Source organism: Suricata suricatta, chromosome 12, assembly GCF_006229205.1.
Source record: "Suricata suricatta isolate VVHF042 chromosome 12, meerkat_22Aug2017_6uvM2_HiC, whole genome shotgun sequence".
NCBI classification, from domain to species: domain Eukaryota; kingdom Metazoa; phylum Chordata; class Mammalia; order Carnivora; family Herpestidae; genus Suricata; species Suricata suricatta.
In genome coordinates this window covers 80,863,681-80,888,527 of record NC_043711.1, presented here as the reverse complement: position 1 = coordinate 80,888,527, position 24,847 = coordinate 80,863,681, and the positions used below count along the sequence as shown (strand labels likewise).

Sequence of the window (24,847 nt, the reverse complement as noted above, 5' to 3'; positions counted from 1 at the left end):
AGGGGAACCAATCAAAGAGGGAGGCAGAGGTATCACAGAGGAGGCAGCGGGCTGAGAAAGAGAGACACACACACAAACACACACACACAACTAGGAACAAGGGCACACATGAGGATGAAAGTGAGAGAAACACAGACCTGGCCAGAGCCAGAGCCATAGAGAAAGACAGAGGTGCGCCTGGGTGGCTCAGTCGGTCAAGCGTCTGACTTTGGCTCAGGTCATGATCTCACAGTTCGTGGGTTTGAGCCCCACGTTGGGTTCTGTGCTGACAGCTCAGAGCCTGGAGCCTGTTTCAGATTCTGTGTCTCCTTCTCTCTCTGCCCCTCCCCCATTCATGCTCTGTCTCTGTCTCAAAAATAAATAAACTATAAAAAATTAAAAAAAAATAAAGACAGAGAGGGACCCAGAGAGAGCACGCTCACACAGGCAAAGTTGCGGGGCGGGGGGTGGGGGGGGTCGGAGAGAGGGAGAGGGAGAGACAAAGAGGCTGGGCTCCCAGAACTGCAGGCTCTGGACAGCACTCCTCTCTCAGGCAGGGAACACGCAGCAGACTTGCTTTTTCCCAGGGCGAGTGGCACCGGCTTTTGTTATCTGCAAGCTTGGGACCATCTCACCAGGGTCCTCCAGCCAGGCTCCCGGCACAGAGGCTCCAACAGTCTAGAAAGGCACCTACCTTGATTTCTACAGGGTCGTTCTGGTGGAAGTTGATTGGTGCAACCCCAGGGACGTAGAAGGCGTGAGAATCACATGTGAGCGAGATAAGCAGCAGGGACCACGGCAACCAATCCTGCTTGAAAGAAGAGAGGCTGTAGTTGGAATGGGGGAAAGGAGCGAACACCTCTCTGGGGCAGATCGAGTCATAGCACCTTCATGTCTGCTTTAACTGGCCCAGTCTCAACCCCACTCTGAGTGCTGCCTTCCACACACCCCAAGAGTCCCGCACTTCAGCACTTCCAGAAACGAGTCACAAAATGAACGAAGTAATTAACATTGGGGCAAAAGGAAAGACTGTCATACAGGAGCCACATCTCCCCACTTCTGGATCAATGTTCTTTCTACCATGTCACTCTTCAGTATAGCTAGCAGGAAGCTAAGCTCCAGAATGTTCCCCAAATTCCCTTTTTTCTATACAGCAACGAGCTCACTCTGTCAGGAAGATCCCATGTTACCAATATATCTTCATACAAGCCTTCTCCAAATCGTACGGACCTCATCACCTGCCACTCACCTCCTCACTCAGTTCCAGCTACACTGGCCTTCTTGCTGTCCCTTGACAACAGGCCCTTCTCTATCCCTCAGGGCCATCCCCCTTACTGCTCAGAATGACCTTCCCGCAGACGTGCATGGCTAATCTCATTCCTTCTTTCATTCTGGTTTCTCTCAAATGTCATGTCCTCAGAGAAGGCTTCACTGACAATCCTATCTAAAATAGCACCCCCACGGATCCCATTACCCATTCTCCACCCCCTTGCTTCACGTCCCCTCATGGACCTATCTACTTGTCATGTACAATATGCATGTGTTTATTTGTGCAGTCTGTCCCCTTCCACTCGAATGTGATCTCCGTGGGAGCAGGGACTGTGTATCCCCAGTGCCTGGCACAGAGCAGGCACTCAGTAAATGATCTACACACAGGATAGTCACCCGGGAATCAAAGGCAAGAAAGACCAATGACTGGCCTCAGGAAATGCACTCCATCAAAACATCTCTTTCCTTGATTAACAACATGCGTCACCCCCTCAAGGAGAGCCTCCTGATTCTCTCTCTCCACTTGGTCTGAACAAGGAATTGGATCCAGATCCAGTCCAGTCCTGGGTCACAGACTCACTAATGCTCCTGCATCTGCCCTCGTTCTCCACCCCCTGTGCTGTCATGGCATTTCGGACCCTTGTTTCCTCCCACTGGACGCTGGCCACAGCATTCTGACCACCTTGTCTCCACAGACCCCTGTCTTTTAAGTTACTGTCACACACATGCGTGCGCACGTGCGCGCACGCGTGCGCACACACACACATACACACACCACACTCAGATGGTTTTGGGAACTCAGTTTTATATGGAATCAGAATTGCTCAGAGGACTTGCCAAAAATGTGAACTCATCTGCATTTTTACCAGGAGCACAAGCTGAGAAATAGTTTAAGGTTTAATAGCTTAAGGTTCTGAGTTTGGTGCACTTTTTGTAGATGCATAGGTTGGTCAAAGTCTTAAAAACAATATATTCAGAGTGTTTCCCCCCAATTGGTTGTAAATGTTTTTAAGTATCTTCTAGCTTGTTCATTATGGAATTACGAAGGAACAGTGCGACCCCAATAAAAACTGAAAGATGAATAAGACAGCTGTATTGTACTTAGGAATCAAGGATCAGCAGAATTCGGGGTAAGAGCAGGATCTTTAAAAGAAGTGACAAAACTAGAAGGTAGAAAATTATTTCATGGGGTAGGATTCTGTATAGGAAGGCAATACTTTCCCCTTTCTGTCCCTTAAAAAAACTTTTAACTTTTAAAAATTTATTTATTTATTTTGAGAGAGAGCGTGTGTGTGAGTGAGAGGGGGAGGGACAGAGAGAATCCCACACAGGCTCCGCACTGTCAGCACAGAGCCCAACATAGGGCTTGAACTCAAACACTGTGAGATCATGACCTGAGCTGAAACCAAGAGCGTCGGGACGCTTAACCGACTGAGCCACCTAGGCACCCCAGAAACTTTTAATTTTAAAGTAAATTTAGATTTACAGAAGAGTTGTGAAAATACTATGAGAGTTCCCATGTACTCTTCACCTAGCTTCCTCTAACGTTAACATTTTACATAAACACAAGCAGGCAAGGCTCTTAAAAATAACTAGCTTAAAAATGTTTTGAAAAAGTAGCACACACACAGTAAATAATTCAAACACAGTACAAATGGGTATACCATGAAAAAGAAATTGTCCTCCCACTCGGGCTCCCTACAGACAACTGCTATCACCAGTTCCTTGAAGATCCCTCTAGAGACATCTTACGTGTTCACAAAGGGAAGGGTTTAGTAGTGTGAGTTTGTCTTGAGTACAACACCAATAGGATTGATTCTCTCTTTCTGTGATGGAAGCCTACTGACCGAGAGCTGGCTACAGCATCTGATTTCTTCTCCATCAGACAATTTCCCCTAAATGACCTGTTGTGAGAAGATTATGGCCCTCCCCTTTTGGAACCCTGAGCTAGGCCTCGCTGGTCAGTCTTTACAAACGCAAGTGCTTTGAGTGAGAGAAACAAATCATGTCCTCTTTCCCCTAAGTACTCTTTCTATCTGAATTCCAGTTCACTAAATGCAGGGAAAACAACTCCTGCAGTTCTGGCACAACCTGCCACACAAATGTTGTTTAAAAAAAACAACACTGAATTTTTGAAAAATGATGCAGAAGACAGACAATCCTCACACAAAGATACTATTAACAAACTGCAAATCAATGGATCTTAGAGGAAGGATCAACAGATGAAAAATGGCAAAGGCTATTTCCCTAAAGTGCTATTGTCTTTGAATAATACAAGTTGGCAATCAAAAGGAATTCAGAAGTTTGGTTTAGAATTAAGGACTGTGTCAAAATGACACTGTCAGTTTTAGAGATTAAAATATCACTGTTTTGATATTCTCATATGGCTGGAGGGATAAAAAACTAGAATACTTCTGGGGGGGCAATCTGGAACTCTATCAAAAGCACACAGACCCCAACCTCCAGCAAACTGCATACTCTTTGGCTCTGCAATTCTACTTTGAGACACGTTGAGACAAATATGGCAGGGGCACCTGGATGGTTTAGTCGGTTAAGTGTCCAACTCTTGATTTCGGCTCAGGTCATGATCACGCAGTTCATGGGATTGAGCCCCGTGTCGGGCTCTGTGCTGGCAGCTCAGAGCCTGAAGCCTGCTTCAGATTCTGTGTCTCCCTCTCTCTGCTCCTCCCCCCACTCGTTCTCTCTCTCTCTCTCTCTCTCTCTCAAAATAAAATAAAATAAAAATATGGCAAATATGCCAAAATGTACATTATAGGATTTTCACCACCGTGTTACTTAAAATCATGAAATTGTTCACTAAAATAGTCAATATTAGTGGAATAGGTTAAATTACAATGTATCCACTTACCCATTTATATAGTCATTAAAAAGGAAATATTCCTTGAGTGGGAATGTTTAAGCTTTAAATCTAAGCAGAAAAAGCAGGGGATAGACATGGCATAACAGGATCCCCCCCTTTTTAAAAAGTTATCTTTGAGAAAATGTTTAGCAAGCAAAATGGGCTGTGTTTGTAACAGACTTTCTTCCTTTTTGTATATCTCTATTTCTAATTTTTCTTAGAAGATGATAAAGCGTTTATATCAATTAAGAAAAATAGTAAAATAAATCAGCAAAAAAAAAAAAAAACATCACCCTTCTGAACACCTAGGTTAGAGTAATTCTACATCAGAATGGAAGGACTTTCGCCTGCTGGCCCAAGATACTTTTCCATCAGCACCTTCGACCTTTTGGTTCTAAGCCTTCAGGAAAATCCCAAAATTGTCTTGGCTTCAGTGAGCAGACTAGGTAAGGTGAGGCTGCCTTTGAGCCTCTGCTCAAGCTGTTTTCGCCACCTGCTCTCACCTTATTCGAGTTGACCTAGCCTTGAAGGTCCAGTTGAAATGTTTCTTCCTTCAAGACCCCCTCAGATCTCTACAAATATGCCAAAATGTACATAAAAGGATGTTCACCACGGCGGTATTTAAAATCATGAAATTGCAGAATATACACAATTTCCTTTTTAATGAGTATATAAATGGGTAAGTGGATACATTATAATTTAACCTATTCCATTTATATTGGCTATTTTAGTGAAGAGCTTTACGATTTTAAATAATGCTGTAGTGAACATCCTTTTATGTACATATTTTGTGGAATTATTCTTTTCCTTTCTTTTCAAGGCACCTTCTAAATATCTCTATGATGTCACTAGAGGCAAGAGAATGGAAACTACCCAATACCTGACTGAATTTTCACATCTATCCATGTTCAAGGATTAGTGCTTAAGTTACTTGACCAATACTTAAATCTGCCTTTGTCTAAGGCACTGCTATAGTACATTTCATGTTGAATTGTGGTCATTTAAGTTTCTGCCATCTGTCCACCTGCACTAATTATTTGTCTAGTTGTGTTATGGGAGTACTCAAATTAATAATAAGCAGAACCAACCTCTGATCTATAAAAATATAAACCATCCATTCACATAAGATTGAATGCTATGGGTTTGGTTTGTTTTTGTTGCTGTCTTTTAGTAAGCTTTATCCCTAACACTGGTCTCGAACTCAACCCTGAGAACAAGAGTCGCATGCTCCAATGACTGAGCTAGCCAGACACACTGGATATTACGGTTCTTAAGCTTATCTCCAGCTGTATCCTTGAGAATCTGATTTTTTTTTAATTCTCAAATTAAGAAGTTCTTGATACCTCCCACGTCTCCACCTGTCCAAGGACCTGGTTTGAGACTCTTGGAGGGGTGCCTGGGTGGCTCGGTTAAGCATCCAACTTCAGCTCAGATCATTATCTCACGGTTCATGAGTTCAAGCCCTGCATCAGGCTCTGTGTAGACAGCCCAGAGCCTCAAGCCTGCTTCAGATTCTGTGTCTCCCTCTCTCTGCCCCTCCCCTGCTCACACTCTGTCTTTCTCTCTCAAAAATAAATAAACATTAAAAAAAAAAAAAAGAGAGAGACTCTTAGAGAATATCCCCTACCCTATCTGTACATCTACAACAGTGGTTTTCAATCCTGATGCATATTAGAATAACCTGGGAAGTAAACAGATTAAATTCCTAATCAAAAGGCAAAGATTGGCTGAATGGATAAAAAAATAAGATCCAGCAATATGCTGTCTACAAGAGATTCACTTTATATCTAAAGACACACATGGGCTGAAAATGAAGGAACAGAAAAACATTCCATTAAGTGGTAACCAAAAGAAAGAAAAAGCGGGGGCGCCTGGGTGGCTCAATTGGTTGAGCGTCTGACTCAGGTCATGATCTCACAGATTGTGGGGTTCAAGCCCCACATTAGGCTCTGTGCTGACAGCTCGGAGCCTGGAGCCTGCTTGCGATTCTGTGTGTGTGTCTCTGCCCCTCCGCTGCTTGCATTCTGTCTCTCTCTCTGAAAAATAAACAAACATTAAAAAAAAGAAAGAAAGCAAGCAAGCAAGCAGGGGTGCATATACTTAGACAATACAGACTTACAGTTAAAAATTGTGTCTAGAAACTGAGAAAGTCATTGTATAATGAGAAAAGGAAGATAAAACAGTTATAAACATATACACACCTGACATCAGAGCACCTAAATGTATAAAGCAAATATTGAGAGACCTGATGGAAGAAACTGACAGCAATACAGTACTAACAGGGGACTTCAATATCTCATTTAAAATAATGACCAGTGGGGCGCCTGGGTGGCTCAGTTGGTTAAGCGTCCGACTCCGGCTCAGGTCAGATCTCACGTTTGTGGGTTCGAGCCCCGTGTCAGGCTCTGTGCTGACAGCTAGCTCAGAGCCTGGAGTCTGCTTCCGGTTCTGTGTCTCCTTCTCTCTCTGCCCCTCCCCCTCTCATGCTCTGTCTCTCTCTCTATATCAAAAAATAAAACATTAAAAAAATTTTTTCTAAATAATGACCAGAACATCCAGACAGAAAATCAATAAACAGCAGACTCAAAAAACACTACAGACCTAATGGACTTAACAGAAATATATAGAACCTTCCACCCAAGAGCAGAAGAATACATGTCCCTCTCGAACACACAGAGAATATTCTCCAGGACAGATCACATGTTAGGCTCACAAAACAAGTCTTAACCAATTTAAGAAGACTGAAATCACCCCACGTATCTTTTCTGATCACAATGGAATGGATCTAGAGATCAATAACAAAAAATGGGAAATAAGCAAATATGTGAAAACTAAACAACACACTCTTGAACAACTATGGAGTCAAAGAGGAAATCAAGTGAGAATTTAAAAGTACCTCAGACAAAAGAAAATAAAAAGACAAGCTACCAAAACTTAAGGAATGCAACAAAAGCAGTACTGGGAGGGAAGTTTACAGGAGCAAACAACTACACTATATATCTATAAATGTCAAAAAACCTAACTTTACACTTCAAGGAACCAGGAAAAGAACAAATGAAGCCCAAAGTTAGCAGAAGAAAGGAAATAATAAAGATTAGAGAGAAATAAAGAGGAGGATTTTTAAAATAGGGGGAAAAAAACCCACCCACAACAGAACCCAGTTGGTTTTTTGAAAAGCTAAAAATCAACAAATGAAACTAAACAAAATTTAGCAGCACCAATGTGAGAAAAAAAGAGGGAATGCTCAAATAAAATCAGAAATGAAAGAGGGGACATTATGAAAGGTGACTCAGAAATATAAATATAAAAAGCATCAAAAGGGACTATTATAAGCAATTATACATCAACAAATTGAATAACTTAAGAGAAATAGGTAAATTCCTAGAAACACATAACCTCCCAAAACTGAATCAAGAAAAAACAGAAAATTAAAACAGACCAATAAAACGGGGGGGGGGGGGATTGAGTCAGTAATTAAACACCTCCCTTCACAGGTGAATTCTCCCAAACATTCAATAAAGATTATACTAATCCTTCTTAAACTCTTCAAAAATAAAAGAGGGAATACTTCTGAACTTATTTTATGAGGACAGCATCACTCTGATACCAAAAGCAGACAAAGATACCACAAGGAAAGAAAACTACAGGCTTATAGCCTTGATGAACATGGATGCAAAAATTCTCGGTAAAATACTAGCAAGTCAAATTTAACAGCTCATTAAGAGAAGCATATACCAAAAACAAGTGGGATTTAGTCCTGGGATGCAAGGATGGCTCGACCCAAGTAGGCCAATGGATGTGATACACCACCCTAATAAAACGAAAGAAAAAAAAACATACGATCATCTCAATAGACACAGTAAAAGAATATGACCAAATTCAACATCCATTCACAACTTAAATTCTCAATATAAAAGGTATGAAAGGAACTTACCTGAACACAATAAAGGCCATATATGAAAAGCCCACCGTTAACATCATTACTTTTTGCTAATCAAAAATATATGTGTTCTGAATTTCCCCTCCCAGACAGCCAGATACCAGACCTTTCTGCCTTACCTAATAAGTGATTTGAAGCCTGGGCAGAGGATTACAATCTCCTGCAGTCATCGAGCCAATTAAATCTAAGAAGTTACTCCAGTTCTACCTTCTTGTGACACAGAGATACTGTGCCCTGGACAACTAAGGGGCTTCCTGAGCACTGAAGGTGGCAGAAAAATGAAAAGCAAATCCTGAAGGCTTCAATACGCTTCTGTTCCAAAGTCTTGAACCAATAGCACAAGTACACACGGCGAAACCAAAACCAAAACCAAAACCCAACAAAAAGACACAACAATGAGGACAATACTCACCCTCCTGGAAAACACCACAAGAAGCCATAGAGTCATTGAGCACCTACCAAGAAAGGACAAGGCACTGTGGCACACAGTCCTTTCCACTTACGAGCCCCTACTTTGTGCTAAGCACTTTACAAACACTGACTGGCACCACTCTCACTTCAGCTGCCTGGGGATTTCTGTCACCATCTTACAGACGACTGCCAGTTAACCGGAGACTCAGAGGGTGAATAACTTGACCAAGGTCAGAAGGCAGAGGAACAGGGGGGCTCTTTTCAGGCAGGTGAGCTGATGACGAGCGTATAAGAATGCTACTGATAATGAGGGCAGCTAACACTGACTGGACGCTGGTTTCCTAGAACGAACTACTAAAATACAGAGCTCTCCAAACTGGGGTACTGGAGAAGACAGAACAGACTTAAACATACAAAATGAAATGGAAGTACTAGAAGCAAATATAGATCTACTTTTATTAAACAATCTTCACATGAAAGGTTTTTTTTTAATGTTTATTTATTTTTGAGACAGAGAGACAGAATGTGAACAAGGGGAGGGCAGGAAGAGAGGGAGACACAGAATGTGGAAGACAGGCTCCAGGCTCTGAGCTAGCTGTCAGCACAGAGCCCGACGTGGGGCTCGAACCCACGAACCATGAGATCATAACCTGAGCCGAAGTCAGACGCTTAACGGACTGAGCCATCCAGGCGCCCCACATGGACAGTTTTCTAAGAACGAAACAAAATCCAGATGCTAGAAAGAAAAATGATATATATAGGAAGAAGGAAGAAAAATGTAAAAAAATATATATATATAGACAAAGAAAAGACAATTTGGGTAAAAATATCTACCACACAGCCAACAGAAGATGAATTCCTTTAGTATACCAAGTGCTCTTACAAACCACTGAAGGGACAAATAACTGAAAAGAATATGAAGGGGCAGTTAAAAAAATTCAAAAGGCCAAACAGAAATTTAAAAATAATTCTTAAAATGCAAATCAAAATAATGACATCTGACTTTTTACCTATTAGAGTCACAAAGCTTTAAAAATCTGAATACACTCGATATAGATAAACTGGTACAGTCTTTGGGGAGGGCAATTTAGCAATATATACTTCAATGGAAGGTAGAACTATTTTTGAAGGACTGCCCACATAAGTTATAAAGTATAAAAAATTAAGATGCACAGCAGTGTGTGTAGTGCATAATCTCATTTCTCCAAAAAAGTTTTTTTAAGCATGCCAAAAACATCACAAGAAAATTACAAACAGGGGTGCCTGGGTGGCTCAGTCAGTTGAGCATCCAACTTCAGCTTAGGTCATGATCTCACGATTGGTGGGTTTGAGCCCCAAGTTGGCCTCTGTGCTGACCACTAGCTCAGAGCCTGGAGCCTGCTTCAGATTCTGTGTCTCTTTCTCTCTGCCCCTCCCCTGTTCACGCTTTGTCTCTCTGTCTCTCAAAAGTAAATAAATGTAAAAGAAATTAAAAAAAATAAAAAAGGAAAAACTACAAATAGTCCTCATGAACACAGATGGAAAAAAATCCTTAACAAAATATTAGCAAATCATATCCAGCAAGTATGAAAAGGTTTATACAGGGCACCTGAGTGGCTTAGTTGGTTGAGTGTCCAACTCTTGTTTGCAGCTCAGGTTGTGATCCCAGGGTGGTAGAATGGAGCCCCTACCAGGCTCCACATTGAGCATGGAATCTGTTTAAGATTCTCTCCTTCCCTCTGCCCCTCTTCCCTGCTCATGGATGCTCCTTCTCTCCCTAGAAAAGTTTATACATGATGACCAAGTGGGGTTTATCCCAGGGATGCAAGGTGGGCTTCAGATCTGAAACTCAATGTAATACCTCATAAGAATAAAGAACAAAAACCACACTATCTTCACAAAGAAAAAGCACTTAATAAAATCCAACACACATTCATGATAAAAGCTCTCAACAAATTAGGAATAGAAAGGAACTTCCTCGGGGCACCTGGGTGGCTCAGTCGGTTAAGCGACTTTGGCTCAGGTCATGATCTCGCAGTCTGTGGGTTCGAGCCCCATGTCAGGCTCTGTGCTGCCAGCTCAGACCCTGGAGCATGCTTTGGATTCTGTGTCTCCCTCTCTGCCCTTCCCCCATTCATGCTTTGTCTCTGTCTCTCAAAAATAAATAGAAGTTAAAAAAAACTTATAAAAAAAAACAGAAGAAGAAAAAGGAACTTCCTCGATCAGATAAAGAGCAACTATGAAAAACCCACAGCCAAAATCATTCTTAATGCTGAAAGACCAAATGATTCCTCCCCAATTGATTGACAGTGCAAGAATGTCCACTTTTACCATTTCTATTCAACATTGTGGTATAAATACAGAGTGCCATGAAGCACATAATTGAGACATCCATATTGAAAAGAAGTAAAGGAGCTTTCATTTGTAGCTCATGTATCATATATCCAGAAAATCCCAAGGAATCCACAAAACAGCTACTAGAACTAATAAAGTGAGCAAGGTCAGAGACTACAAGGTAAACATAAAAACTAACTGTATTTCCATATAGTAGCAACAAGCAACCCCAAAATTAAATTAAGAAAATAGTTCCATTTGTAATATCTTCAAAAAGAATGAGATATTTAGGAATAAATTTTTCAAGGAGACTTGTATCCTGAAAATTACAAAACATTCTACATAACTAGACAGATATTCCATATTCATGGATTGGAAGGCTCAATATTATTAGGATGGCAATTCTTCCCAAATGGATCTATATATTAGACTTTTTCGTAGAAATAGACAAGTCAACCATAAAATGTATATGGAAACACAAAGGACTCAGAACATCCAAAACAACTTAAAAAAAATTTTTTTAATGTTTTTTATTTATTATTTTTGAGAGACAGAGAGAGAGAGTTCGAGCAGGATAGGGTCAGAGAGAGAGAGAGAGAGAGGGAAATACAGAATCTGAAGCAGGCTCCAGGTTCTGAGCTGTCAGCACAGAGCCCGACATGGGACATGAATCCACCAACCGTGAGATCATGACTTGAGCCGAAGCCGGAGGCTTAACTGACTAAGCCACCCAGGCGCCCCCCCAAAACAACTTTTAAAAAGAACAAATGTGGGGCGCCTGGGTGGCTCAGTCGGTTAAGCCTCCGACTTCGGCTCAGGTCAGATCTCACATTCGTGGGTTGAGCCCCGCGTCAGGCTCTGTGCTGACAGCTAGCTCAGAGCCTGGAGCCTGCTTCCAGTTCTGTGTCTCTTTCTCTCTCTGACCCTCCCCCTTTAAGACATTAAAAAAATAAAAAATAAAAAAAAATAAAAAGAACAAATTCTAAGCTTATTTTATGAAACTATTGTAATCAAGACAGTGTGGTAAGGATATACAATAAAGACCAATGGAAGAGAATTCAAAGTCCAGAAATAAATCTATATGTTTACAGTAAATTGATTTTTTAAAATTTTTTAATGTTTTATTTATTTTTGATACAGAAGAGACAGCGCATGAGAGGGGGAGGGTCAGAGAGAGGAAGACACAGAATCTGAAACAGGCTCCAGGCTCTGAGCTAGCTGTCAGCACAGAGCCCGACATGGGGCTTGAACCCACGAACGTGAGCTCTGACCTGAGCCTACGTCGGAGGCTCAACCGACTGAGCCACCCAGGCGCCCCAGTAAATTGATTTTCAACAAGATTGAGAAGGCATTTAATAGGAAAAAGATAGTCTTTTCAACAAATGGTTCTTGGACAACTGGGTAGCTATCTGCAAAAGGAGCCTCACACACAAAAATTAACTCAAAATGCATCTTAGACCTGAATAGAAAAGCTAAAACTTCTAGAAGAACAGCAAGGAGAAAATCTTTGTGACCTTGCATTAGGCAAAGATGTCTTAGATACAACGCCAAAAGAAAGCACAATCTATATTTAAAAAATTGATAAAATGGATTTCATCAAAATTTAAAATGTTTACACTTCAAAAGATATCAAAGAAAATGAAAGATATGGACAGAGAGGGTATTAGGCTAAGTGAAATAAGTCAATGACAAATATGGTATGATTTAACTTGTATGTGGAATCTAAAAAACAAAACAAATGAACAAAACAGAAACAGGCTGATAAACAGAGAACAAACCAATGGCTGCCACAGGATGTGGGATGAGGGGGATGGGCAAAATAGGTGAAGGAGATTAAGAGCTATAACATTCCAGCTATAAAATAAATAAGTCATGAGGATGTAAAATACAGCATAGGGAATACAGTCAATAATACTGTAATAATTTTGTATAACCACACTTACAGTGGGGAGCATTTCATAATGTATATAAAATACCAAATCACCATTCTGTACAACTGAAATGAATACATTGTATGTCAACTTATACTTCAAATTTCAAATATTTGAAAAAAAAAAGAAAAAAAATGCTAGGTCATAGAGTAGAAGAAAAATCATTCTAGGGGTGCCTGGGTGGCTCAATCGGTTAAGCATCCGGCTTCAGCTCAGGTCATGATCTCGCAGTTCGTGGGTTCGGGCCCGGCACTGGGCTCTGTGCTGACAGCCAGCACAGAGCCTGGGGCCTGCTTCAGATTCTGTGTCTCCCCCTCTCTCTCTGACCCTCCCCTGCTCGCGCTGTCTCTCTCTCTATCTCTCTAGAGCAAAAAAAGACAAAAAAGAAAAAGAAAAAGAAAAAGAAAAATCATTCTAAATCACATGTCTGATAGAGGACTTGTATCCAGAATGTATAAAGAATTCTTATAACTTAATGAGAAGACAAACAACCCAATTTAAAAACAGGCGAAAGATCTGTATACACATTTCACCAAAGATAAACAAATGCCTAATAAGCACATGAGAAGATGTTCAGTGTCATTTGTCATTAAGGACATGGAAACCAAAACCAAAATGAGGTAGACCACACATCCATAATAAGGCTAACCTCAAAAACACAAGCAGTAACAAGTGTGGACAAAGATGGGGGGAAACTAGAACTCTCATATACTGATGAAAGCGTAAAATGATACCGCCATGGTAAAGTTTAGCAGTATCTTCAAAAAGCTAAACACAAACCTAGTACACTATTCAGCAATTCCACTCCTAGAGAAAAGAAAATAGTTGTCCATACAAAGACTGGTACGTGGGGGCACTTGGGGGGTTTAGTCAGCTAGCCTCCAAATCAATTTCAGCTGAGGTCACGATCTCATGATTTGTGAGATGGAGCACCATGCAGGCTCTGAGCTAGCAGTGCAGGGCCTGTTTGGAATTCTTTCTCTCAGCCCCTCTCCCACTGTGCTCTTTCTCGATTTCAAAATAAGTAAATAAACATAAAAAAAAAAAAAACTTGTACATGAATGTTCCTAACAGCGTTGATCACAAAAGTCCAAAGCTGGAAACAATCCAAACACCATTGATTGGTGAAGGGAGAAATCAAATGTAGCACAGTCACTCAATGGAATACTATTCAGCAAGAGAGGGTGAACTACAAATTCATGCTACAACACTGACGCACTCCATAAATGTTATGCAAAGTTAATGAAGTCAAATGCAGAAGTCCACATGGTATATGATTCATGGATGTGAAATGTGCAAGAAAGGCAAATCTAGAGACAGAAAGATCTGTAGTTGGCTGGTGTGGGAGCAGGGGCGTACTCCAAGCGCCAGCCCCTTGGCTGGAAGGGAGCCTGCTGGGGTGACAGAAATATTCCAAAACTTTGTGTCATTATGATTAGGGTTGTACAAGTCTATACATTTATGAAAACTCACTGAACGTCTACACTTAAGAATCAGTCATTTTAGGTGTTAAGCCACACTCTTATAAACCTGAAGAAAGGAAAAATAACCAGCTCAAGGAGGGCACAGAGGAAACAAGTCTGGCAACAGAACAGTAACTGTTGAAACTGGGTGAGGGGATATGGGGGCTCCTTATCCCGTGTCTTCTATCTTTGTACATGATGAACAGCTGTTATAATAACAAGTTTTCATAGATACATTTAGGTGTACAAAAATGTTCTAGAGGAACTGTTTTTTTTCCCTCATCAAAAACTATGTACCTCTGATGAACGGACCAGGAGGGTAGCTGAGTGGCTTTCTTTTCATGGATCACCCATATTCAAAATAAATATTCACATTTTATGAAAGGGAAGGAAATGGATTGCCTCTGAAAATACCTGAGCAAATTCCTCTGCAGATGCACAGAAAACGGGAGCTAGAAGGTAAGAACGATGCCGGTGATTCTGGCAGCAGATGCGGGAGTAAGTGGTGCTCACCTCAGTAGCGCATCTACTACCGAGAACTGAATGACAGGGGACAGTAGCATGGCCCCTGCCGCCCCTGTGCAAAGGCGTGTGAGTAACCAAACCACACCGGTACTCCTTAGCCTTGGGGAGAGTATTGTGGACCCCTCTGAGGATCTCCTAAGTCACTGGGATGAAAGGTACAGCAAAGGGAAGACAGTCAATGATTCTGGAACAGTGTTGTCTGGTGACAGATGGTAAGCAGAGCATAACGTTTACAGTTGCTGAATCACAATGTTGTGTGTCTGAAATGAACACAACACGTGTGTCTACTATACTTCAATTAAAAAAAAAAAGGCACTAGAACCTAGTCCCGGAAAAAACACTCCAAAACACAATCTGATAATATGACTCCAGGGTCAAGGATGGAGAAGTTCACGGGTCCCAGATAAGACCCTAGAACTTGTTACCATTCCAACTCTTTGACTTCATTATCTCTGCAGCCCAGACAACCTGATAGAGGATGTTTGACCCACAGTTTACTTCTGTAAGGAAATTAGGATGCAGCAAAATACCTACTTCTTAGGAAACTCCTTTGTATCTTCGGTTAACTTTTAATTGATCATCACAGGAACTTCCGTGTGTGGTTCATTCTGAAGAGCCAGTTAAGTATTTAGCAAATGTCTGTTCAGAGCCAAGAAAGGAGTCGGAGTCCCAACATGTAAACCAGCCCATTCGACGTTATTTTGCTTTACTTGGTTTCCAAGTCACGAGGCAGCAAAGGCGGCATGTCAAGAAACAAGGTGATAGCAATCTAGAGGCCCTTCATGCTGTAATCTAACACACCGTCACTGGCAAAGATATGGGTGCCCTGGAAAGTTATAAAGCTCAAGAGACCCAAGAATCAAGGTCTTGTCCTCCCTAGCTTTTATTCTTGGGTGCTGGGCAGGCAGAAAAATCTCTCCACTAGCCCAATGAAGAATTGGTAGGACTAAAAAGTAACCCATCACCTCCTAAAATTTGCTCCACCCAGTTTGAAAGGTGTAAACAATTAACTTCTTTCACGGAAAATCCGAAGTTTTCCCCCTACAAACTAAAAACTAGTCATTCACTCATACTTCTCTGTGGCCATTATTAACGTTTTCCCTTCTGGAGCCCCCTGCCTTGTAGTCTTCTTTCCCATAAATAGCATCACCCAGCAATAGAGTCTGGCCTGTCTGAACAGCCTTTCTGGTTCTTATTCCACACCTTTCCTGCCGCAAAAGCAGCACCTTTCTGAACAGTAAACTAGATTCTTTAATTGCCTTCTCAAAGATACAGTCACCATTTTAAGATCATGTAGTAACTACTCCCCAGATTAAGGGGAAAAAAAAGAAAAGAAAAAGCAAAAGGATTTGGGGCACAGTTTGCCAACAGTTAACTGAAATCAATTACCCAATCAGTTAAAACTCCCTAAGGATTCAAGCACACATGCAAGATGGCTAATGACAGCTAAGGACCACTTACCAGGCAGCCCCCATGGAGCAAAAGAACTCATAGAGGAAAAAGAAAAAGGGAGGAGGGAGAACCGAATTAGCCACAGGAGGCTCTGAAAATGTAGCCTTTATTTCAGAGCTTATAGGTACAGAGTTGCCGTTGAGCAGAGACGTAGAAAGACTCAAAGCTGTTCTTTGGGAGTTGGGAAAAACCCATTGCCAGCTGTGCAAGTCCAAGTGAAAGTAATAACTACCATCACCAAGCAACAGACAACCAGACCTAAACCTTGAGGTCAGAAAGTGCAGAAATAAAACACAAGAAATGCACTGACCTTCTCTCTCCCCTTTGGGCATTTATAAAAGAATGTGAACAAACAAACTTAAATCATTCCCCTCTGGAAGACTTCAAACCTTGGAATAGAGAAATTACAGAGGGCTCTTCTTGTGCTAGGCACTCTCATATTCTATTTAATCACTACATCAATCCTTTGAGGACAGTATCGCTCTCATTTTAAAAATCAGGAAACTAAGGGGGCGCCTGGGTGGCTCAGTCGGTTAAACCTCTGACTTCGGCTCAGGTCAGATCTCACGTTCGTGGGTTCGAGCCCCGCGTCAGGCTCTGTGCTGACAGCTAGCTCAGAGCCTGGAGCCTGCTTCCGGTTCTGTGTCTCCTTCTCTCTCTGACCCTCCCCCTCTCATGCTCTGTCTCTCTCTGTATCAAAATAAATAAAACATTAAAAAAAATTAAAAATCAGGAAACTAAGGGCACCTGGGTGGCTCACTCAGCTAAGGGTCTGACTTAAGCTCAGGTCATGATCTCACTGCGAGTTTGAGCCCTGCATCTGGCACCGGGCTCAGTGCTGACAGCTCAGAGCCTGGAGCCTGCTTTGGATTCTGTGTCTCCCTCTCTCTACCCCTCCCCTGCTCGTTCTCGCTCTCCCCCCCAGCTCAAAAAGACACATTAAAAAAATGTTTTAATCAGGAAACTAAATCAGTATGGGATGATAAAAAGTTCTGAAGACAGATGGTGGTAAGTGTTCCACAACAACGTGAATGTTATTAATGCCACTGAACTGTATATTGTAAAAAGGTACAATGATACGATCTCACCAACCCTTCATCCCGCTCTCTGCTGTCAGTGTAGAGCCTGCTTCAGATTCTCTGTCCCCTTCTTTCCTGCCCCTCCCTGGCTCGTGCTCTTTGTCTCTCTCAAAAAATAAACGTTTAAAAAAATTTTTTTAAGTAACAATGATAAATATGTATATATATATATTTTTTTTAAACACACACACACACACAAAGATTTTAAAAATGGTAACTAAGGTTTAAAAAAATAGTTTGCCCCAAGTTATGAAATCAGTCACAGTGTCAGATTCTAGCCCAGGTCCTTAGACCAAGCCTTAGTTTCTTTACCTGTAAAATGGGTTTTTGTAAGGATTATATGGAATATTGGATGGGGACATGGTTTATCAACTGAAATGTATCATGTGAGTAGAAATTTTTCCCTTGAAGTTAGGTCACATAGGTGGGAACAGCTTTTGAATCAGACTATCAGAGTAGGATACACTTTATAGAGACCAACTTATTCAGGGGTTGCAAATTTAAACACTCAATGGGACCATGCAAGTGACCTAAGCGGCCAAGCTGCTCAGGAGTCACACAGGAGGGCACCAAGGGTTGATGAACGGAGCCCCACATGGGGAATGCCCTTGACAGGGAATCTGGGCCCAAATTCACAAGAGAGAATGAAAACCTAGAAGCTCTTAAATGTGAAATCTCCCAATTATGAAATGCTTTGGCAACCAACTCAAAAAATGTTAAGCCCTTTGCCAGTCGAAACAAAACAAAACAAATTAAAAAAAAAAACCCACCCCAAATCAAGTCCATGTGAAGATGTGGTCCATGGGTTGCCAAATTTATAGCATCTGATGTGCCACGAGTAGAAAGTTAAGGCCCAAAGATGTTAAGTGACTTGTCAGGGCCCCCAAACTCCCTTCTAAACTGGCTTAATTCAGTTCCAACTTTTGATTTGATTTTGTTCTTTAAGAACTGCTAGTAGCACTAAACATATCCTCTGAATATAAAACCGCAGGATTTCAAACCGTGGGAGGCAGTCAGTTTAATGCTCAGGCATTGGTGAGAAATGATGTTAGGAAGGCAGAGAAGGAAGCAATGAAGAGGACAGAGATGAAACTGAGAAGTCCTAGGTGTCCCTAGCAGTGCCCCATGTGGGAAACACTAGTGTCAGCAAATGGTTCAGGGATCAAAGCAGGTTGGGGGGTGGTAGGTGGCTGTCATTCGTCCGTAGCCAGATGGCCCTGCTCATCCTAGGTCCTTCCCACCTTCCTGCCAGTGCCCAGAGATCAAAACTCAACCTTCTCCAGCATTCTGTGACCTGTTTCTTTAATGCCAAGATCAAAGGGGAACTTTTGTCCAAGTTGTAAAAGAGAAACCAAGAGGCAACTTAATGTTGTCTCAGCATCCTCTGTACTTCCGGAGATGATTAAGGCGCCCCTTTAAAAGGACTCCTTAGAAAAACACACTGGAACCAGGGCCTGGGGTCAGCACCATAACTCCGAGGACACAGTGGCTCCTGCGGAATCCATACCAGGTAGGGCAACAGGAGAGATCAAAGAGGCAGTGCAACCAATAGACAGCAGCTTGGAAAGACTACAAGAAACTATGATGATGGGGGAAAAATACATTTAAAGTTGAGTTTTCTGAAGTACAGAATTTTCAACCTGAAATTCTGAAACCATCAAGTCCACACCTTAATCTCATATATGACATCTGTGGAAACAGACCAAAAAAAGGTCAAAGTGATATGCCCCAGGGCACAAAGTGGATCTGCGTCAGTGCTGGGACTAAGCCCAGACTGCTGAATGGGGCTACAGGGCTCTGTTCTCAATCGGCGGACACCACCCCACACGTGAGGCCAGACAAAACAGCCACCTTCCCACACATGGTACTGGTGGCATAGTCTAGGCTTCCTGCATTCTGTTTCAGTCCTCTACCATCCAGATTTAACCATTAAAAACAGTTCCTGTGCTTCTGACTGGAGCTGGGGTGGAGTTGCCACACTGCCTCCAACTGTTCAAATGAACCTTGTGGTCATTCGATACATCCCCCTGCCTCTGGACTGGATCAAACCCAAATAACCTAAAACACTGTGGACTGACCTAGCAATTCCACTACTAGGTGTACACCCAAAAAACTGAAAATATGGGTTCACACACAAACACGTATATGCACAATAAATGTTCATAGCAACGTTATTCACAATGGCCAAAAAATCCCACTGTCCATCAACAGATGAAGCGATAACCAAAATATTGTCTATCCACACAATGGAATATTATTCAGCCATAAAAAGGAAATACAGACGTATGCTACAACATGGATGATCTTTGAAAACATTATGCAATGTTAAAAAAAAAAAAGCCAGAAACAAACACCACGTATTCTATGATTCCAGTTATAGGAATTGTCCAGAGTATCTTATATAGATAAAAAGTAGATCAGTGCTTGACAGGGACAGAGGAGAGTAACAGCTAAAGCATTTCTTTTTTGGGGTTATGAAACGTTCTAGAAGCAAATGGTGAAGATTGCATAACTCTGTGAATATATGAAAAACCACTAAACTGCCACTTCAAAAGGTTGAGTTTAGTGGTATATGATCCAATAAAGAAAAGAAAAAGATAAAATCAGGACAATATGGACCATGATACATGTGAGAGTAGTACACAGTTTTATTCTCCAAACGGAGGTCTCCTCACTCCTAAGATACCTACAAATGTACTCAATGGACATTTTCCAAATCCACCAAAATATTTCCCAAAACTTCCATAGGTTCAGTATTTCCAGAAAAGAATGAGATATGAGCCTGCCTCTCACCAAGACCCAGGGAGAACAACTCAGTATCCTGAAACTTTACAAAGTCATCTAACTCCAGGGTAGGAGGAAAGCAGGAAACCTAGACAGAACTTCCATTTACACCAGCTCTCTGCTGCTACGGTGGGAGACATCTAGCCCTGCAGGTTTAAGGAACACCCACTGTGCAAACACAGACCTGAGAGGTGGCAGCTCAACCCCTGAGGAAGAAGAGCCATTCACTAAGAAAAGGGAGGGAGGGCCAATCCCATAACTTGCACCCATAACGGTCACTTTCAAAACAAAAGGACAAACCAAAAACCCAGCCTGTTCTCACGGTCACTGAATCCACTGGCTTGGTTCCTCTTTAGCGGTATGACTTACCACAGAAACTCATATGCCCCAGAGCACATACACACACCTCCATCCTCGCTGGTTGTGAAAGAGTTAATTATACAAGGGTGTGGGGACTGTTCTGACTTCCGTGTAATAAGTGCTTGACACAGACCCAACGCGAGTCTATCTGTGACCCTACTTTGCCCTGTTACGCACATCCCTTGGTAATAAACTTGCTTCCACTCATTTTCACTATTGCATCAAATGTGAAGTTTCTCATGTGCACCCTTCAAATTGGCCTCTGTGAGTCACTGTATACATTACAACTTCGGCTTCTTAAAATCAGTTACTCTATACACCATGAAAGCACAGGACGATACTCCCAAGTGATGTGACAAACACCAAATCATTGACTGTGCTTTCTACCGAACTTAGAATGAAATCCCAATTCGTTTTCCTGGTTTCCCTGCAGGCAGAAAACAAGCCAGCTTTCCCAAGGAGGGGTGGGAAGGGGAAGCACCCTAATAGAACAGTCTATTTCAAAATGCAGCCCACAGACTACAAACCGGAGGCTACAATCCACGGCAATGATAGGCGTGCTTCTAGAAACACAGCTGCTCCTGCCTCTCCAGTTTCATCTTGTATCATTCTCTCCCACCCCCACCCCTCACCAAGCTCCAGCTCCTCCAGCCTTCTGAGTTCCTCAAATATACCAAGCTCTTTCCCACGCTGGTCCTTGACGCTTGCCATTTTCTTTGCCTGGAACACTCTTTGCATTGTGCTGGTTCCTTCTTGTCAGTCAGGTCTCAACTCAAATCACCTCTAAAAAGCCTTCTCTGACCACTTAATCCAAAGTAGTTGTATCGCCCCATTGCCCCTAATCACGATCATTTTACCTTGCTGCCCACACAGCACTTACCACAATCTGACCTTATCTTGTTCATCCACTTCTTCACTCCTTCACCGCCTGTCTCCTCAGACCAGAAAAGATCCGCAAGAGTGGGGATCTTGACCCTCTAATTCACAACTACACTCCTAGGTCCTGCCACAGAGCAGGCACTTATATATTTATTGATTGAATCAATGTGTGCCAGAAATATGTATTGCTAACTTATTACCTCTTTAAAAACCTCTGAATGGGGCAGGAACCTCCCCAGTGCGATGCAATTAATGCCACTTTATTGAACTTTTTCCCTATGGCAAGGGAGGGTGTGACTTTTTCTGTGACATTAAGCCATTCTTGTTCTGGACATAGTCCAGAAAAAAAATCAGTTTCAACATACCACTTGTGGTTTAAACTGAAGTCTGAGACCACAGAAATCAGGCAAGGCTGGATATCTTTTACCTGACCTCTGAGGTTCTAAATAAGGAATCTCTCATTAAACAAAAAGGATGTTATCAATTGGTTAACGGGAGGAAAACTCATTGTCGGCCATTAACCTACCCTCGCTTGGAGAAAACTGACACCAAAGAATTTAAACAGGAATCTTTTTTTCCTGAAGTTAAGTGTCAGCTCTTTTTTTTCCTTCTGTTTTCCTTTGCATTCCCTCCTAGGATGAGATTTTCTGCTTAGGAAGCAACGCACAGGAAGACCTAGACAATCGCTCTGGATGAAGTGACTTCAATTCTGGTTCTGGTCACTTGACACGGAGAACATGAACTAAGCTTCTGGAAGGAAGGTCAGTCCTTCGTAGATCTACTTCCAGGGTTCTGTACTAAGGGCCAGTAACGTTCTGACCCACTTTCCAGGCACAGCTTTTACCTACACTCTGATCCACACACAGGCTTCATCCTAACAAGCTCCATTCTAATGAGCCCTCCGACTAAAGAGCTGTGTGGCCCGGCAGGGGCACCCAAGGGGAAGGCAGCAGACAAGGCTAGTACAGTGTTTTTCAAAACGTAGTTCACAGATCATCTGCATCATAATCACTGGAGTGCTTATAAAACTGCAGATTTCTGGGCGTCACCTAGAACTACTGAATTGCAACTTTGTAACTGCATTTTTAACATGCCTCTCCCCCCCCCCCGCCCCCCGCCCCGAGTCTTAATGCACGGTGAAGTTTGAGAACCAATGGGATAAAAGCTCCCCAGAAGAGAGGCAAACAGGTGATTTAGAGAAGACCAGACAAATGTTTAGGGAAGGGTCTGGAGACAGAAGATGGGGGCGGAGGGTGCGGTGTAAGGGCATGCTCCGGGGTAGCGGCAGTCAAGACCTGTGTGCGGTGGGTATAGCTGAAGGTGGAGATGAGGACAGGGCTCCAGAAAGGATGTGAGGCTGGACTTGGGTGGGAGGCTGGTCAGAGGTGAGGTCGCATCCGCGGACTGGTCAGGACAGAGGGGAGGCGGCAGGCGGAGAGAGCAAAGTCTGGACGTGAGGAGGCGGAGCGAGGGTGGAAATAATAGGGAGCTCTTCGGAGGGGTCGGGGCTGGGAAGTGAAAACTAGGAAAAGGGGGTCACAGGAGGTGGAGACAAAAGCAAGAATAGGAGCCGGCGGAGACGGTAACCGAGACCTTTCTTTCGACCGAGTGCCTCCCCTAAAACTCTGGGCCCTGACAAGCCTGAGTATGGGGCCAGGGTCGGGGAGAGAGAGTTTGGGAGAGACAAGCCCAGTCAGGGATGTCCCTCAGGACTGAGCTAGGGGTCCCGGAGGTGGCTCCGGCCAGGCATGGGGCGCTGGAAGGTCTTGGGATCCCCCGGCGGGCCCCGCTCCAGCTCTGGCTCCCGGAGTCTCCTTCACTCACCATCGCCGCCGCCATCTTGGATCCACGTGTCGCCGTAATGACGTCAGCGGAAGTGGTGTTTCCCTAGTTACGGAGTTTAACTCCGCGGGGGACTGTCTGGCTTCAGTCTCTCCTGTAGCCGTGTTCAGCAGAGGGGCGAGAAGACTTAGCTCCTCATCGGCAGCCTGGTCTGGGCAATGAGGTCGCTGATTAGGTGACGAAAGGAAGGTGTAACTATAGGGGCCATATTAATTCCTGGCAGAGACTGCTCCTCCTCTTCTTCCCCACTGTATTGTGGGTAGTGGGGGGGGGGGCGTAAACGCGCTTGTTCTCTGGACGCCATCTTTACTATTGGCAGGAAGCCCCGTTGCCAGGGTTACCCGAGGCCTTGATTTAATGAGTGGAATGGGTACCAGGACTCCAACAGCAACCCAACTCCGAGAATAATTTGTAATTAAGTATATAATTATTTGCTTGACTATTTTATATTCTCTCTAATAGATTGCAATTCCTATGAGGGTAGGATCCTGTCTTTTATTTAACCTTGTTTTACCTTCTTTTTGGCAAAATAGGTAGGGGATTATAATAATATGCTTATGATGAGGATCCAGTGACTTAATGTTATATGGTATGTATTCAATAAATAATTGTCATTTTACACTTAATGTATAATCCTTCGGGTAGATGGTAAGTGCCCAAAACAATACACTACTTATGAAACGATGAAAAGCAGTGTGTTTAGTGGAGGAAGACATCTTTAAATATGGACTTCACCATGGTCTGGTTAGCAAGAGTGTAACTGGAGGTAAGATAATCTTGCTAAGCCTCAATTTCCAATATCTGGAAAGGGGACTCAAAGAACCATGGTGTTAAAATTGGGAGAGATCTGAAAGTTCATTTATTCCATGTATTGCTGTAAAGTGGATACAGTACCAGTATTACCAGAGACTTTTCCAGAAAGTTGTTTTTTAAAAAAAAAGTACCTGAGCCAAAATCAAGAGTCTGATACTCAACTGACTGAGCCACCCAGGTACCCTCTTAGAATAGAGGCATCTTATCTATGCTTTCCTTTGCCACCTTCTAAGGGTGGAGTGCATTAGATTTTCCCAAAGAACTAGTAGCACAAAATTTATTTTCATGCTTTTGTTCATTTGTTTTATTTAACAGACTTTAAAAAATATTTACTTATTTTGAGAGAGAGAGAGAGGGAGGGGGAGAAGAGTGGGAGAGGGAGAAAGAGAATCCCAAGCAGGCTCTGTGCTGTCATTGTGGAGCCTGACACAGGGCTCGAACAGTGAATTGGGAGATCATGATCTGAGCCGAAATCCAGAGTTGGACTCTTGACCTACTGAGCCACCCAGGTGCCCACAGACTTTATTTTTTTAGAGCAGTTGTAGGTTTAAAGAAAAATGAGTAGAAAACACAAAATTCTCATATACTCCCTCACCCCACCTCCAGTTTCCTCTGTTATTAACATGTTGCCTTAGTATGCTTCATGTTACAATTGATGAGCCTATTATTATTATTATTAAGTTTGTAGTTTACATTAGAATACACTTTGTGCTATACATTTGAGTTTTGACAGATACATAATATGTATCCACCATTAAGAGTATCATACAGAATAGTTTCACTACCCTAAAAATCCCACCTTATTCATCCCTCCCTCTGCCAAACCCTTGGCAACCACTGGTCTTTTTATTATCTCTGAAGTTTTGTGTTTTCCAGAATGTCACAGTTAGAACTATACAGTGTGTAGCCTTTTCAGGTTGGCATCTTTGACTTAGCTATGTGCATAT

General features: G+C 42.5%; 1 protein-coding gene across 2 annotated transcripts in view; it reads right to left on the bottom strand.

Moving 5' to 3' along the window:
• Positions 1-23,256, bottom strand: part of TM9SF4 (transmembrane 9 superfamily member 4) — a 50,652-nt gene extending 27,396 nt beyond the window's left edge. The window contains exons 1-3 of one of the 2 annotated variants that reach the window (XM_029916945.1): positions 23,070-23,256; positions 7,844-7,919; positions 674-787 (exon numbers count right to left, since the gene is read on the bottom strand). Coding sequence is in view for 1 of the 2 variants with exons in the window: in XM_029916942.1 (XP_029772802.1) it covers positions 674-787; positions 23,070-23,084 (129 nt within the window). In the remaining variant the exon portion in view is untranslated. The remainder of the gene's footprint in view (positions 1-673; positions 788-7,843; positions 7,920-23,069) is intronic. The other variant, XM_029916942.1, reaches the window with a different exon arrangement.
• Positions 23,257-24,847: the final 1,591 nt, after the last annotated feature.